General features: G+C 38.9%; 1 protein-coding gene across 3 annotated transcripts in view; it reads left to right on the top strand.

The window, feature by feature from the left end:
- Positions 1-14,640, top strand: part of MYRIP (myosin VIIA and Rab interacting protein) — a 377,671-nt gene that overhangs the window by 286,241 nt on the left and 76,790 nt on the right. For all 3 annotated transcript variants that reach the window (XM_075062536.1, XM_075062534.1, XM_075062535.1), the window contains exons 4-7: positions 5,012-5,148; positions 6,856-6,936; positions 11,323-11,420; positions 11,772-11,852. In XM_075062536.1, the coding sequence (XP_074918637.1) occupies positions 5,012-5,148; positions 6,856-6,936; positions 11,323-11,420; positions 11,772-11,852 (397 nt within the window). The remainder of the gene's footprint in view (positions 1-5,011; positions 5,149-6,855; positions 6,937-11,322; positions 11,421-11,771; positions 11,853-14,640) is intronic.

The raw sequence follows: 14,640 nt of genomic DNA, 5'->3' as shown, positions 1-14,640 counted from the left end.
CTCTGTCTCGCTTAAAAAAATCAATTGTTCATACTCTGTCAAGCTTTTCTTTATTGAACAGAAGTTGACTAATAATTTTTACATATTGTAGTTACACTGATTCCAAACCCACAATGTTGTTTCAATAACAAAAGGCTTTGAAATGTGATTCACTTTTCTAATTATTTTATGTAACATAAATAATGGCCTTGGATTTTAGAGCTATCTGCGTATACAGACATAGCTGACTTTGTAGCACAGAAATACAAATAAATAACTTCGACCAGTGCTGCTGCTTTTATGTGTGCATGACTAATAGTCTTTAAATATGAACTTTTTATTTCATGGAAAGAATTTGCACACACTGCAATATAGATAAGAGGAGGAAAGTGCTTCAGTGTAAGATTTGGTGGTTGCTATGATGTAGCTCTTCATAATCCTAGCCACATAGAAAAGCTGTTTTTGCAGTATGTAGAAGAGTCATGGCTTTAAAATACAGACCAACATTAAAGGATTTTGAAATGAGCAGAAAGTGTCCATATTTCTTTTGTGAATAAGTCCTTTATTTTGGTATCCATAGGGATGGCTATTCTCTTCTCCAAATCCTTTCTCCACAGTAGAAATCAGCAGGGACATGGTGACTTATCTGAATGTTAAGAGGCTGAAAAGCTCTAGAAGAGTCATTGCAATTTGTTATAGAATGCATGCAGAATAGAAGCACAGATTTGGAGTTGTTATGGCTCACTATCACAAAAGGGAGATTATAAGGTTTCTTACAAATTTTCAACCCCCGCAACTGAGGAAGTTTCAAAACTGTTCCCAGTTTTTGCTTCTCAACCAGATGTGGTGGCGTAGGCAAGCAAGCCTCATTTTTAGTCATTCGCTGGCTTGGTCAGGAAATTTTTGACTTAACATTTTTCATTAGAAAATTTGGATTCATCTAAACCAAAAGTTTTTGCAGGAACATATCAGTTTTAACCAAACTATAATTGGAAAAGGTTTCTTGGGTCCAGCATGGAATTTGGGTTGGGGGAGAGGGAGAAGGAGAGCGCTTCATCCCAGAATAGCTTGATGATCAGGGAACTCACCTGGATCTAGTCTCTGATCTGAAACAGGCAGATCAGGGATTTGAACCCCTGCCTGATTCAAACCAGGAACTTGAACCTGAATCTCCCACATCCTAGTCAAATATCCTGACTTCCAGTTTACTGGCTGTTCTGGGGTGGAGCGCTCTCTCTCTCTCTCTCTCTGAATTTTTTCATCAAATTTTTTTTGAAAGATCTTAAGTTCATCCTGATGCAGCACTGGACATTTTTTTTAAAACACAAAAGTGTTCATGAGATGGGAAAACCATTCCCCACCAAGCTCTATCACATCTGCCCTTCTCACAATCTCTGAGTTCCTATACAGAAGTTTATAGCATTATGCTTACCATAAACCTGCAGGTGCAATTGTGGTGGCTCTGTGTTACTCTCAGCACTAGAATTCATGGTGCTAACTTGCAAGAGCTTGATACTTTCATAAAGTGGTAATGAGACCTGATGGCATGGTGGCTAGTGAGCACATGCCTCTAGTGCACAACGCTAAGTTACTTAGCATGGTGCTAAAATGTATGCCAGAACCATGCAGCAATTTTTGCTAACACTCCCAATGTTGCTAACACTGCCACAGATACACTGGTGATAACGGTGTTAGGAATTTTCATAAACATTCCCTAGTGTGGGTACAGCCTTGGGAGGGGAAAAAGTGGAGCCACTAAAGTGCAGTCTCATCCAGTCCAGTCAACAGCTGCAGGCAAGTCACTATTATTGTGGTCAGTGGTATCGATGGCTGCTGACCGATGTAAAAGAAAAAAAAGTCAGCATGAATTGCTGACTTCTGCTCACGGCTAGATTATCATCTATCTAATGATACTAATTCATTTTCCGTGCTATAGTTCATCCGAAAGAAGCATTGAAAAGGGTCAAGGAAGTCAGTCCAAATGGTACAAAAGTAATTTTGTTGCAAGCTTTTCTACCACATAAAGGAAAGCTTAGGAACAGAGTGGTAGTTGGGAAGATTGTCAAGTTGAACACATGGTTTCTTGAGTATTAATTTAAAAACTGCTTATTTAAGGGAAGCAAGCATTTGAATGCTGTCCTAAGCTAGGAGCAATTACAACTAATAGTGGGCATCGTGCCCTCTCTCGTCTCCCATGCACATGAACTCGATTTTACCCATCATGAAGACCATGTATACATGTCGGAGGTTGAAGGCCAAACCTTCCAACACTCCAGAACATTAGTGGACAAATCTGAATGAAACTCAGCAAGAGAAGATATAGCATTTTTCACTTTCTGACACAGTTCTAATGCCATGCTATCAATCATGCTATTGATCCATAAAGTGGAAGAAATTCTCATAGTGGGAAGAAATGCTGAAAACTGTTTTTGAGTAAAGGTTGACTGAATTCGTGGATTTACCAGGTTGCCCACTGCCAAGCTCAGTTCTGCTAATTAGGACTTCACAGACATCCTACAATTGAACAAAATGCTTTTTGGCAGCCACAGCGTAGGGACTCAAAAGCCCTCTATTTCACAGTCAAACAGATTTGGACACAATGACCACCACTTTGACGTTGGCCCCATATATCTCATCTATTGTAGATCATGTGCATATCAAGGTGACCTGTGAGGACGTCATATAGAAAACAGATTTTTGGCCAACTCTGTCAGGACATATACCAGTCTTAGTATTATTTGTATACTAACAGAGTATCTGTATTACAATAGCTCTCAGAGACCCCAGTCAGGCTTGGGGCATCATTGTGCTAGGCACTGTGCAAACACATAGTAAGAGAAAGCTGCTGCCTTGAATCTAGTTGAAGCCGAGACATGCAGAAAAAGGACACTTGTGTGCTATACATGCATTTTCTTGTTATTTGCAGCACTAATCTATAGCTGGGCTTTGATGTGCAACAATTCAGCAAACAAACTTTACCACTTTTATTTAGTTTCCACTCTGCATTAGTAGGTTATAGGTATTCTCTATCAGATGTTTTTCAGCGATGACATATAAGTGGACTAGAATATAAATGGACCCGTTTGGTGCTATTCCATTTAGCATTGTAGGCACCTCCCTGAACACTTGAGACCAATGGGAACGTGTAGTGAAACTCCTGGGTCATGTATTGTACGGTGGGCTTGGTCATAGCATAAAATCTGTGGAGGTAATTGACAAAAATGATATAACTGGCAGACCCATACAGTTAGTACTCTCAAAGAAAAACACAATTTCTTATCAAATGACGTGTGTTGGAGATTATCGTTTGCCTCATATATGCAAAGGAAACCCAGACTTGCTGAAGAAAACAGGTTTTACGATTACATTCTTTTGAGATCACCACTTTCTCTTAGTGTGTGTTTATTTTGGTGCCTGAGAGGAATCCCACAGAAATTCCAAGTGATTAATGCTATACAAGCTAACTCAAGTTGTGTCAGGAGTGAATGGCCCCATCTGAATCTAATCACCAGTTAAAAAATGTCTCCACTTGATTCCATTTTTGAAAATCATGGCTTAAGTCAGTTGGGGTTGCTGGTTGCCCAGCACTTCTGATAATCAGGCCACTTATTTAGGTACCTAAGTTAGTCTTAGAAGGCAAACTTTTGGCTTCCAAGTTTCAAAATTTTGGATTTAGGAAGCAACAGATTGCCTTAATTACATACGAAGTGCTAGAATATAAACTCCTTGTCTCCTACTTTGTATGGGATTTGGCCCTCCCATTTTAGTAACTGAGAAACCTTATTATGGGGGGAGGGAGGAGGGGAACTGTCACATTTGTAGCCATGCTATACTGTCACATCACAATATACCAGTCACTTTGCTACACGTAATCTGACTTGATGTAAGTAAGTGTGGCATTAACTAAACTAAACTAATGTGACAGTACACAATCAAATAAATCAGATCAATTTGTGGAAAAAAAACCACAGAAAACCACATGGGAATTGATTCAGACCCACTGGTGCAAACACGGCTTTTCTTTCTTGGGGCTCCTGCTGGTGGAGGTCAGCTTTAAGTTACAGCTGGGAATGTGTAGAGTTCTTTCCACATGACTGTGCCAGTCAGCTGTGAGCTACCCACAATCACTCTCTGAGCAGACTTTCTGCTGCTAGCCCTGCACCCTTGCTTACAGGGGCTGATATGACTTGCATCATCTGCTTGGTCTTTTGGGACCTGATCCAAAGCCCACTGAAGTCTCTGCGAGTCTTTCCATTCAGTGGGCTTTGGAACAATCTACTCAAAGGTGATGGTGTGGGGGAGGGTTTCCATTCAGAGCACAGATGCTAAATCTGGTTTCCATGTTGATTTTTGGGAAAAGATGTAGATGTTTACAATGTCTTTTGGCTTGTTGTCCTCACAGTTCTTGCTCTTTCACATTCCCATATGATGGCACTTTCACGATTTATTTGAATGTTTCCCAATAAAGTTTTCCACCCATTCTTATTTGCTTGCAATGAGTTAAGATTCTTTGTGTAGACTTTGCCCATGAGCTCTTTTCTGTCAATGTTTTTGTAGTGATATATGTTTATGAAAAATAAATCTTAAAAAAAATCTTAATCAAAGAGAAAAAGAGAGCTCTCCAAGCCCTGTAAAATCTTAACTAACTGTTCTTTCCATTGTGAGTTATTTATAAATCCATGTAAATATTAAACATTTTTAAAACCATAGCCTCATATGTTGTTCTATAATACCATAGATGGCCTATCAAAATGTATTCAGTATATTTGTTAAAATATATAATCTGCTATTTTGATATGGTAACCAAGCAACTTAACTACTGTAATCATTTCCAGTACTTATTTTGCCATAAAACCAGAGTTGTTCAAGCTAAAACTAAGAAACAGTTTTCAAAAATATTATGCTATAAGGCTTTTGATTTAAAAGAGCCCAGTAGATATAATTTTTAGGAAAGACCAGGGAGAGTTTTTGTTTTTATTCGATGTAGACTCATTTTAAGCATTCTGAAATGTTGCTCATTTATTCTCTTTAGACTCCTACGGACCCAGTCCCTGGAATGGTATTACAATAATGTGAAAAGTCGCTTCAAGCGTTTTGGTAGTGCCAAAGTCCTGAAGAATTTATACAGAAAACATAGACTGGAGAGTGGTGCTTGTTCTGAAATAATAGGTACAGTACAATTTTAATTTCTTATAGGCTCGTCCACATTAACCCACATAATGCACCCAATCAAAGTTCTGAGACTATTTAGGGGGTGGGAGAGAAAATTACAATTTTTCAGAAGAATTACAGAGGGGGATTATAAGGAGTTAAATATCTAGAGAGTTGGGCTAGGTTTGAGCTATTTAACTAATCAAAGTTTAGATAATTTATAAGGCAAAATTCTGCTCTCAGATCTACAAAGCAAATGTCAGCTCTGTTTCTGCTTTCCATGAATGTGCTTAGGGCTCTGAGAGTTCTGTGTAGATAATGAATGAGCACAGAATTTTGGAGTTGAGGTTTTCCATTGCACTTAATGCAAAATTTGACTAACAAAGGCCAAATCCTGCAGTCCATACCACAACTGGAGTTTTGCCTGTTTGCCATAGAATTTGGCCCCACGTGAATTGCAGCTGTGGCTTACATTTGAAGTTTCTCAAGTAAATGGGGAAGAAATATGATCAATTTAAAATCAATATCAGCCTTCTAGAATGAGGTGTAATTCTTTCCTAACTATGGAGAGATCATGCATCCCCCTATAAAACTAGTAATTGAAGGTATTCAGTGAGTTTGGAGACAGTGCTTTCTTGCTGTCATGCTGGCACATTTACTGTAATTGAATAGCAAATGATTCAGAAGCAGAACCAGTCTAATCTGTCTGAGATGATTTGCCTCCGCTGGGCCAAATTCAGTCCTAGTGTAATTTGATTGAAATCTGTACAGAGTTTGTGTTTTCTACAGGGTTTATGTTTTCTGTAAAGTCTTTTTTTCTTTCTTGAAGATAAGATAAGCTCTTGGAAAACAAAAATAATAGCAAGGCTATGTGCACCTGGATGAAGGCAACTCTGAGTGGCTCTTTTAATACTATTTAGGAGTCCATGGCAAGCCTGTAGGTAGAACAGGAGAATGCTGTCCTAAAAGATTCCATTTTGATAGGTTGTTTTTTTCTTCTGATCAAATTTAAAAACTTCAAAAATGGAAATGAAAAAATAAAGGCGAGGATGCTACATTTAGTGGATGTGATGCAAATGGAACAAAAGAATTAATTTAAATACATACAGAAAATTAAAAAAGTCAAGAGACTGATCCTGCAAAATCTTGCATACCAAGGCATTCCTTATGCTCAAAAGTAGTCTCACTGAATTATGCCTTTAAATGAGACTGCTCCCATGAGTAATAACATGCAGGATACGTAAGGAAGGATGTGCAGGATATAGGAGATCTTTCTGTAGAAGGCCTCAGCGTCTAAATGTCATTGTTAACTTTCTTTTTCTATTTTCAGTATGACTGTAAGATAACCCTCTTGTTTCATTTGAAGATAAATACAAGTTTAAATGTCTGGGTTTGTTTTATTTATACAGTAGTGGCCTTTAAAATCCAGGATCTGTTTCAAGTCCCAAATGTCATGTTAAAAGGAAGTTCACTGCACTAGCTTTCATTTTACAAGTTCTGCATTTAAGTAACTTCATCCCTGCCCACCACACACACTTTGAGAAATCTTTCATATAAAAGAAATAACATTTTGTATAGCAGTTGAAATTCAAACAGGAATTTTCAAACTACTCCTCTATACGTGTGGTGTAATTAGAAACACCATTACTTTTTGAAAGAGTACTTTAATGTAATAATATATTGAATATTCATATGCAGTATGTGTTATGCTGTCTTTTTGAGCAGAAGGAAGCTTTTTTGAAGGAAGCATAGAAAATGAAGGGAGCATTTGTGGCAGTGACTCTACATTCTACAGACAGACAGAAGGTAACTCTACTTAAAATTCATTTGCACTAAAACTGAGCTGTTACTGAGTTATTTGATAAATAGCCTACAGTGTTGGAGGGTCTCCAAGTCGCATTGGTCCCTGGTGATGAAAAGTTTACAGGATCACTAATCTTTTAGCTAAAACCTTTAGCAAGTTACCAGAGTGTCTGTGGTTCACAGGGCACGTGCTAGACTTTATCTGTTTTCCATCAGGCTATTATGCATTCACTTCAATATGGTTTTCTTAATACTGTACACACATTCAGAGTTTGTCCTCTTTCTTTCACACATGATTTCCCCCTAATGCTTATACACACTTGTTTTCCATATAGGTCTCAGTTTTATTAAATTCTGTTACAAATATTCCTCTCATCATAACTACCCAACTAAAGTAAGCACATTGTTAGTCTCCCTAAATGGACTTTGTAGAAATATTGTGTTTTTCTATTTAAAATGGTAAGTTATGTATTATTTCAGTTTGGAAAGTTAGTGGCCTCTGTCAATACTGTATTTTTAGGGAAATGTCTGGCCGTTCAGATTACGGGGGTGTGAATAGAAGGGCACACCAAGGTGCTGCACTATAGGTCCCCAGTGTGGCTGCTGCAGGCACGAGCAAAAGGTTCCTACTTTGCATTGATGTAGCCCTGTTTGAAGAGGACTAAATTAATGCAAACTAGGAACATTTTAATTCACGCCTACAAAGTCCACATGGGAGATTTACAGTGCAGCACTTTGGTGAGCACTGCTGTCACACCCCCGTAATCTGAATTACATAGCACATAGACATGCCAGAGAGGCAGAATATAGAAATGACTACCCAACATTTTTTCCGTCTATTGAGATGTTTGTGCCAGTGCTCATCACCATGGTTCTGAGAATCAAGGTGCATGTGCAATGACATAGGAAAAGGTAGGAGAGAGAGGTCATGGAGGTCAAATTTAGGCTGCTTGGTAAGAGATTTAAGTCCAAGACTTTCATGGTAGCCTTCTCTGAAATGTTTCCAATTCCATGCGCAGGACCAGTAGGGTATCATTGCGTGGATGAGAGGATGACGTTTGGAGAAGGGATTTAAGTTTATTAGGAACTGGGGAACCTTTTGGGAAAGGAGGAACCTATACAGGATGGATGGGTTCCAGCTACACCAAAATGGAACCAGATTGCTGGCATGTAAAATTAAAAAGGTTATAAAGGAGTTTTTAAACTGAGGCTGGGGGCAAAGTCAACAGGTGCGGAGGAGCACACAGTTCAGACAGAGACGTTCCTTGGGGATACTCCATAGCCTAGTAAAGAGGAGAGACTAGAAGTGATAAAGTACAGGCAGGAAATGAAGAGACACAGTCAAAGAGAAAAAATTCCTCTTCAGTTACATCACATGAAGTCAGACAACTAAATACTTAAAAATTGTATCAGTGCTTGTATACAAATGCAAGAAGTCTAAATACTAAGATGGGTGAACTTGAGTGCCTGATGATATTAAATGAGGATATTTATAAATTAGGCATCACAGAAACTTGCTGGAACTATGAACAGCAATGGGACACATACAAAATATATAGCAATGACTGTGTAGGTTGTGCTGGGGGAGGGGAGGTGGCACTGTATTTTAAAAAAAAGCATAGAGTCAAATATAATAAAAGTCTTAAATGACTCAAACTGTAACATGGAATCTCCATGGATTGAAATTCCACACTTGAAAAATAAGAGCATAGCAGTAGGAATGTATTACTGACCACCTGACCAGGATGGTGATAGTGACTGTGAAATACTCAGGGAGATTAAACAGCTTACAAAAGCAGAAAACTCAATAATAATGCAGGATTTCAGCTGTCCCCGTATTGACTGGGAACATGTCACCTCAGGATATGATACAGAGATAAAATTTCTAGACACCATTAATGACTGCTTCTTGGAGCACCTAGTCCTGGAACTCACAAGGGGAGAGGCAGTTCTTGATTAGGCGTAAGTGGAGCACAGGATCTGGTCCAGGAGGTGAATAAAGGTGAACCGCTTGGTAAAAGCTAAATAATGTGATTAAATTTAAACATCTTTTTGGAGGAAAAATATCAGTGAAACCCACCACAGTAGCATTTATCTTCAGAAACAGGCATTACATATAAGTGAGGAAGCTAGTTCAACAGAAATTAAAAGGAACAGTCACAAGTGAAATGCGTGCAAGCATTCAAAAACTGAAAGTCAAATCCTATTGAGGAAAATAGAATAGAACATATACTCAAGGAAGTCAAGTGTAAATGTATAATTAGGCATGCCAAAAAAGAATTTGAAGAGCAACTAGCAAAAGACAGAAAAACTAACAGCTAAATTTTTTTAAAGTGCCTCAGAAGCAGGTAGTCTCCCAGTCAGTGGGGCCATTGGATGATTAAGGTTCTAAAGGAACACTCAGAGAAGGCAAGACCATTGCAGAGAAGCTAAATGAATTCTTTGCATTGGTCTTCACTGCAGAGGATGTGAAGGAGATTGCCACACCTGAGCCATTCTTTGTAGATGACAAATCTGAGGAACTGTCCCATATTGAGGTGTTAATAGAAGAGGTTTTGAAACACATTGATAAATTCAGTATTAAGAAGTCACCAAGGACCAGATGGCATTCACTCAAGAGTTCTGAAAGAATTCAAATATGAAATTACAAAATTATTGACTGTTGTATTTAACCTATCCCTTGAATCAGCCACTATACCAGATGACTATAGGATATCTAATGTAATGCTGATTTAAAAAAAAAAATAAAAAAAAAAAATGCTCCAGAGGCAATCCTGGTGACTACAGGCCAGTAAGCCTAACTTCAATACCAGGGAAATTGGTTGGAACTATAATAAAGAACAGAATTATCAGATACATATATGAACACAATAGAGTCAACACACCTTTTGTAAAGGGAAATCATGCCCCACCAATCTATTAGAATTCTTTGAGGTGGTTAACAAGCATGTGAATGAGGGTGATCTAGTTGATAGTGCGTACCTGGACTTTCAGAAAGCTTTTGACAATGTCCTTCACCAGAGGCTCTTAAGCAAAGTGAACATTCATGCGATAAGAGGGGAGGTTCTCTCGTGGATCAATAACTGGTTAAAATGTAGAAAACGAAGAGTAGGAATAAGTGGTCAGTTTTCACAGTGGAGAGAGATAAATAGCAGGATCCCCAAACATCTGTACTAGGACCAGAGCAGGTCAACATATTCATAAATAATCTGGAAAAAGGAGTAAACAGTGAGACGGCAAAGTTTCCAGACAACATAAAATTAATCAAGATAGTTAAGTCCAAAGCAGACTTCAGAGTTACAAAGTGATCTCACAAAAATGGGTAACAACATGACAGATGAAATTCTATGTTGATAAATGCAAAGTAATGCACATTAGAAAATATACTACCAACTATACATAAAAAATGTTTAAATTAGCTCTTACCACTCAAGAAAGAGATTTTGGAATCACTGTGGATAGCTCTCTGAAAGCATTCAGTGTGCAACAGCAAGCAAGAAAGCTAAGAATGTTAGGAACCATTAGGAAATGAATAGTTAATAATATATAAAATGTCATAATGCCACTATATAAATCCATGGTAAGCCCACATCTTGAATACTGCGTGCTGTTCGGGTTACCTTATCTAAAAAATGTATATTAGAACTGGAAAAAGTACAGAGGAAGGCAACACAAACAATAAGGGGTATGGAACGGCTTCTCTATGACTGGTACTATTCAGTTTCGAAAAGAGAAGACTAAGAAGGGATATGATAGAGGTCTGTGAAATCAAGTATAGTGTGGAGAAAGTGAATAAGAAAGTGATATTTACCTCTTCTCATAACACAATTAAAACAAAGGGGTCACACAATGAAATTAATAGGCAGCAGGTTTAAAACAAACATAAGGAAGTACTTCTACACAGAACATACAGTCAGCCTCTGGAACTCATTGCCAGGGAATTTGGGAAGGCTAAAAGTACAACTGGGTTCAAAAAAGAATTAGAGAAGTTGGTGGAGGATAGGTCCGTTAATGGCCATTAGCCAACGTGGTCAAACATGCAGCTTCACGCTCTGAGTGTCCCTGAGCTTCTGACTGCTAGGAGCTGGTAGTGAACAATGGGGGATGGCTCTTGATAATTGTCCTGTTCTGTTCATTCCCTTGGAACCATCTGACACCAGCCACTGTTGGAAGACAGGATTCTGGGCTAGATGGACCATTTGTCTGACCCATTATGGCTATTCTTATGTTCCTGTGCATCTTGATCAGCTTGGAATTGGGGTCTGGCTCTGCATCTCTGCAGTAGACTATACCAAAATCCTAGATCTAAGAATTACTGAAGCTGAAGAATCTTGGTCTGGATTTTGCAGCTGAGCATAAATGTGGGTATTTTGTTTGCTTTTTGACTAGGACATAGTATGATGGACACCCTAGCTGTGGCCTTACGTGTGGCAGAAGAAGCAGTAGAAGAAGCCATTTCCAAGGCAGAGACATATGGTGAAAGCCTGGTAAACAAATTTAATAACATTCAACTGGCTTATATAGATCATTTTTTTTCTTTATTCAAATAATAGTGGAAAGGTGAGTGAAAATCAAAGAAAACTTAATGCAGTGATGAATTAGCATACTGCATTAGCTAAAAGAATTGTGTGCTGTTTCTCTGAAAGTTATCATCAAGATAGCATGCATGTTCTACTTCAGAAACACAGGGTATTCCAGTGAATTAGAGTTACTTACATTCAGTTCTTTCTGCATACAGTGCAAAGTAGGATGTTACTCATTTTTCTTTTTATATTGATCTTGTAAAAATACCACTCAAATGTGACTCTGTAGTATTTATAAATTGTGTCTTTGTGCAGGACAAGCAGAACGAGGCTTGTTATTTACGGGAACATAAGGAGGAACTGATTGAAGAGCTTGCTACTACCATAGTGCAGAAGGTATGCGATGCGGCTTTGCTGTTGTGAATTGTATTCTTTGGAATATTGAATGTCTAGAAGACAGCCCTGTAGTCTGTCAAGGTTTGATTTAACTCATGCAAGATGATACATATCAGAAAAGGATTGAATATGTATGTGTGGATGACAAGAATATCCAGAAGAGGAACAGCTCAGTGGAAAATATCCTGCCTCCTGCTGCAGCAGCTCCTGGGAAATTGGTCAGAAGACTGATTCTCCTGAATAGATTTAAAAAACCTGGACCATCCCAGACAAATTGGAACTATTGGCAAGTTTGTCAAAAGCTGCCTGTCAATGAGATCTGTTTCACTATAGAATAATTTCCCAGAGACCATTACAAATCAGACAAGGAAGTGTGCATACATACATTACATAGAGCTGTGTGAGTAATCGAGGAAAAAAAATTGTTGTGGACGATCTGAAACAAAAAATTTTCTTGGCAAAACAAAGCACCAAAAATTACATTTAGGGTCAAATGAAACATTTTGTTTTGATTTTAGGCACTTTTAACTGCTTTTTAAAATTCAAACAAAGGAAATTTTAAATGTCATTGGTAGAAGGCAGGGGAAAAGCATGTTCTCCTCTATAGCTTTGCGGCTAGAGCATTCACCTGGAAGGTGGTAGACTGGGTTTCAGATACCTAATCTGCCTGTATGGGGGGTCCCATATTGCAGATGAGTGCCCTAACCAGTGGGCTATTAGGTAACAGGCAGGGGTGAAAGTAACTTACAGGATTTACTCTACTGCCAGAGTCCTGAGGGGGCATGGTCTCAGCTGAAGAGGCTTGGCCTCAACCAGAAGAGGCGCAGGGCCTCTCAAAATTTAAAGGCCCTGGTGCACCAGCTGTGGCTGGGAGCCCCAGGGCCTTTAAATCAACCCAGGGCTCCCAGCTGCAGAGGTGGCTGGGAGCCCCTGGGGCTCAGGAGCAAATTAAACGGTCTGAGGCTCCAGCTGCCGTGGAGCTCCGGGCCCTTTAAATCCTGGCCTAGCCCAGGCGCCAAGCTGTGGGGAGATTTAAAGGGCTCTGGGCTCCCCGCAGCCGCAGGAGCTCCGAGCCATTTAAATCCCAGCCCCAGGCCGGCTGCCAGAGCTGCAGGGGGGATTTAAAGGGCTTTGGGCTCCCTGCAGCCGGGGGAGCTCCAAGCCCTTTAAATCCCCCCCAAGGAAGCTGGTACGGTCCGGTACAGTGTACTGGCTCTTGCCGGTATGACGTACCGGACCATACAGGCTTACTTTCACCTCTAGTAACAGGTCACCTCCTCCTCCTCTTGCTGTTTTACAAATAGCACCTAAATGCCTTTGTGAATCTAGCCTGCAAAAAAAACCTTCTGGCTGAATCTCTTTGGCGAATTTGTATAAAAAATATTCACTGAGCTCAACTATTACAGAAACAATCCTACACTTGCAGAGAGATGGATTAGATAATCTACTTGATCTTTTTTTGTCTGCAGATGAAGTAGATTTTCAAAGGTACATTTTCAGACACTTAGGGGGGAAGTGAAGGTAGCTATAAAAATATATGTAACAAATGAACGAAAGAGGAAGTTCACAGTAATGAATATAAATCAGAAGCTAGCAATTACAGACAATTAATAGGGAAAGCAAAGGAACAGAAGGGAAAATCAATGGCTAGCAGAGTTAAGGACCAAAACAAAGGGATTTTTAAAGTATGTTAGGAACAAAAGGAATCCCAACTATGGTGTTGGTCCATGACTAAATGAAAATGGTAGAATTGTCAATAATAATGCAGAACAGACCAAAGTGTTCAGTGAATATTTCTGTTCTGTATTGGGGTGGGGAAACAGATGATGTGGTCTTATCAGATGATGGTGAAACACTTTCCATTCCATTCCACTTGGGAAGATGTTAAAGAGCAGCTACTAAAATTGAGCATTTTTAAATCAGCAGCTCCAGACCATTTACCAAGAGTTTTAAAAGAGGTGGCCAAACAGCTTGTTTAGTATTAATGTTGATTTTCAAAACTCACGGAACATTGGGGAAGTTCTAGGAGACTAAAAGAAAGCTAATGTTGTGCCAATATTTTAAAATCGTAAACGCAACTATAGTAATTATAGTTCTGTTAGCCTCATATCAACCGCAAACAAGATAATGGAGCAGCTGACACAAGCCTTGATTAAAGGAGGATAAAATAATTAATTCCAATCAATGTAGGTTTATAGAAAATAGAAGCTTTCAAAGTAACTTGAAATCTTTTTTTGATAAGACTGCAAGTTTGGCTGATAAAGGTGGTAGGGTTGATGTAATATACTTAGGCTTCTATAAGGCATTTCGCATGGTACCATAAAACATTTTGATTAAAGAACTAGAACAATATATAATTAACATGGCACATATTAAATGGATTAAAAACTGGCTAACTGATGGGTCTCAACATGTAATTGTAAAGGGGGAATCATCATTAAGTAGATGTATTTCTAGTGGGGTCCTGCAGTTCTTGGCCCCATACTAGTTGACATTAGTATTAATGACCTGGAAGAAAACAGAGAATCTGTTAGAAGAAGGAGCAGGTTGACCCAGAGGCGGATTGATTAGATGGGATCCTTTATTGCGATACTTGTTCCCCTCAACCCAAATGTCAAGTAAGCACTCGATTAGTTACAGCACACTCCTTTTATTTAAGTTAGTATGTAAATACCTACATCTGGCACAACACCTGAAAAATGCTTATTAAGTAATAGAAACACCCATACAATTAGTATATCCACCCCTCTCTATTGTTCACAACATTACACATGTTATACAGGCATTT

Source organism: Chelonoidis abingdonii, chromosome 2 (genome assembly GCF_003597395.2).
Source record: "Chelonoidis abingdonii isolate Lonesome George chromosome 2, CheloAbing_2.0, whole genome shotgun sequence".
In the NCBI taxonomy this organism is placed as follows: domain Eukaryota; kingdom Metazoa; phylum Chordata; order Testudines; family Testudinidae; genus Chelonoidis; species Chelonoidis abingdonii.
This window is presented reverse-complemented; position numbering and strand designations above follow the sequence as displayed.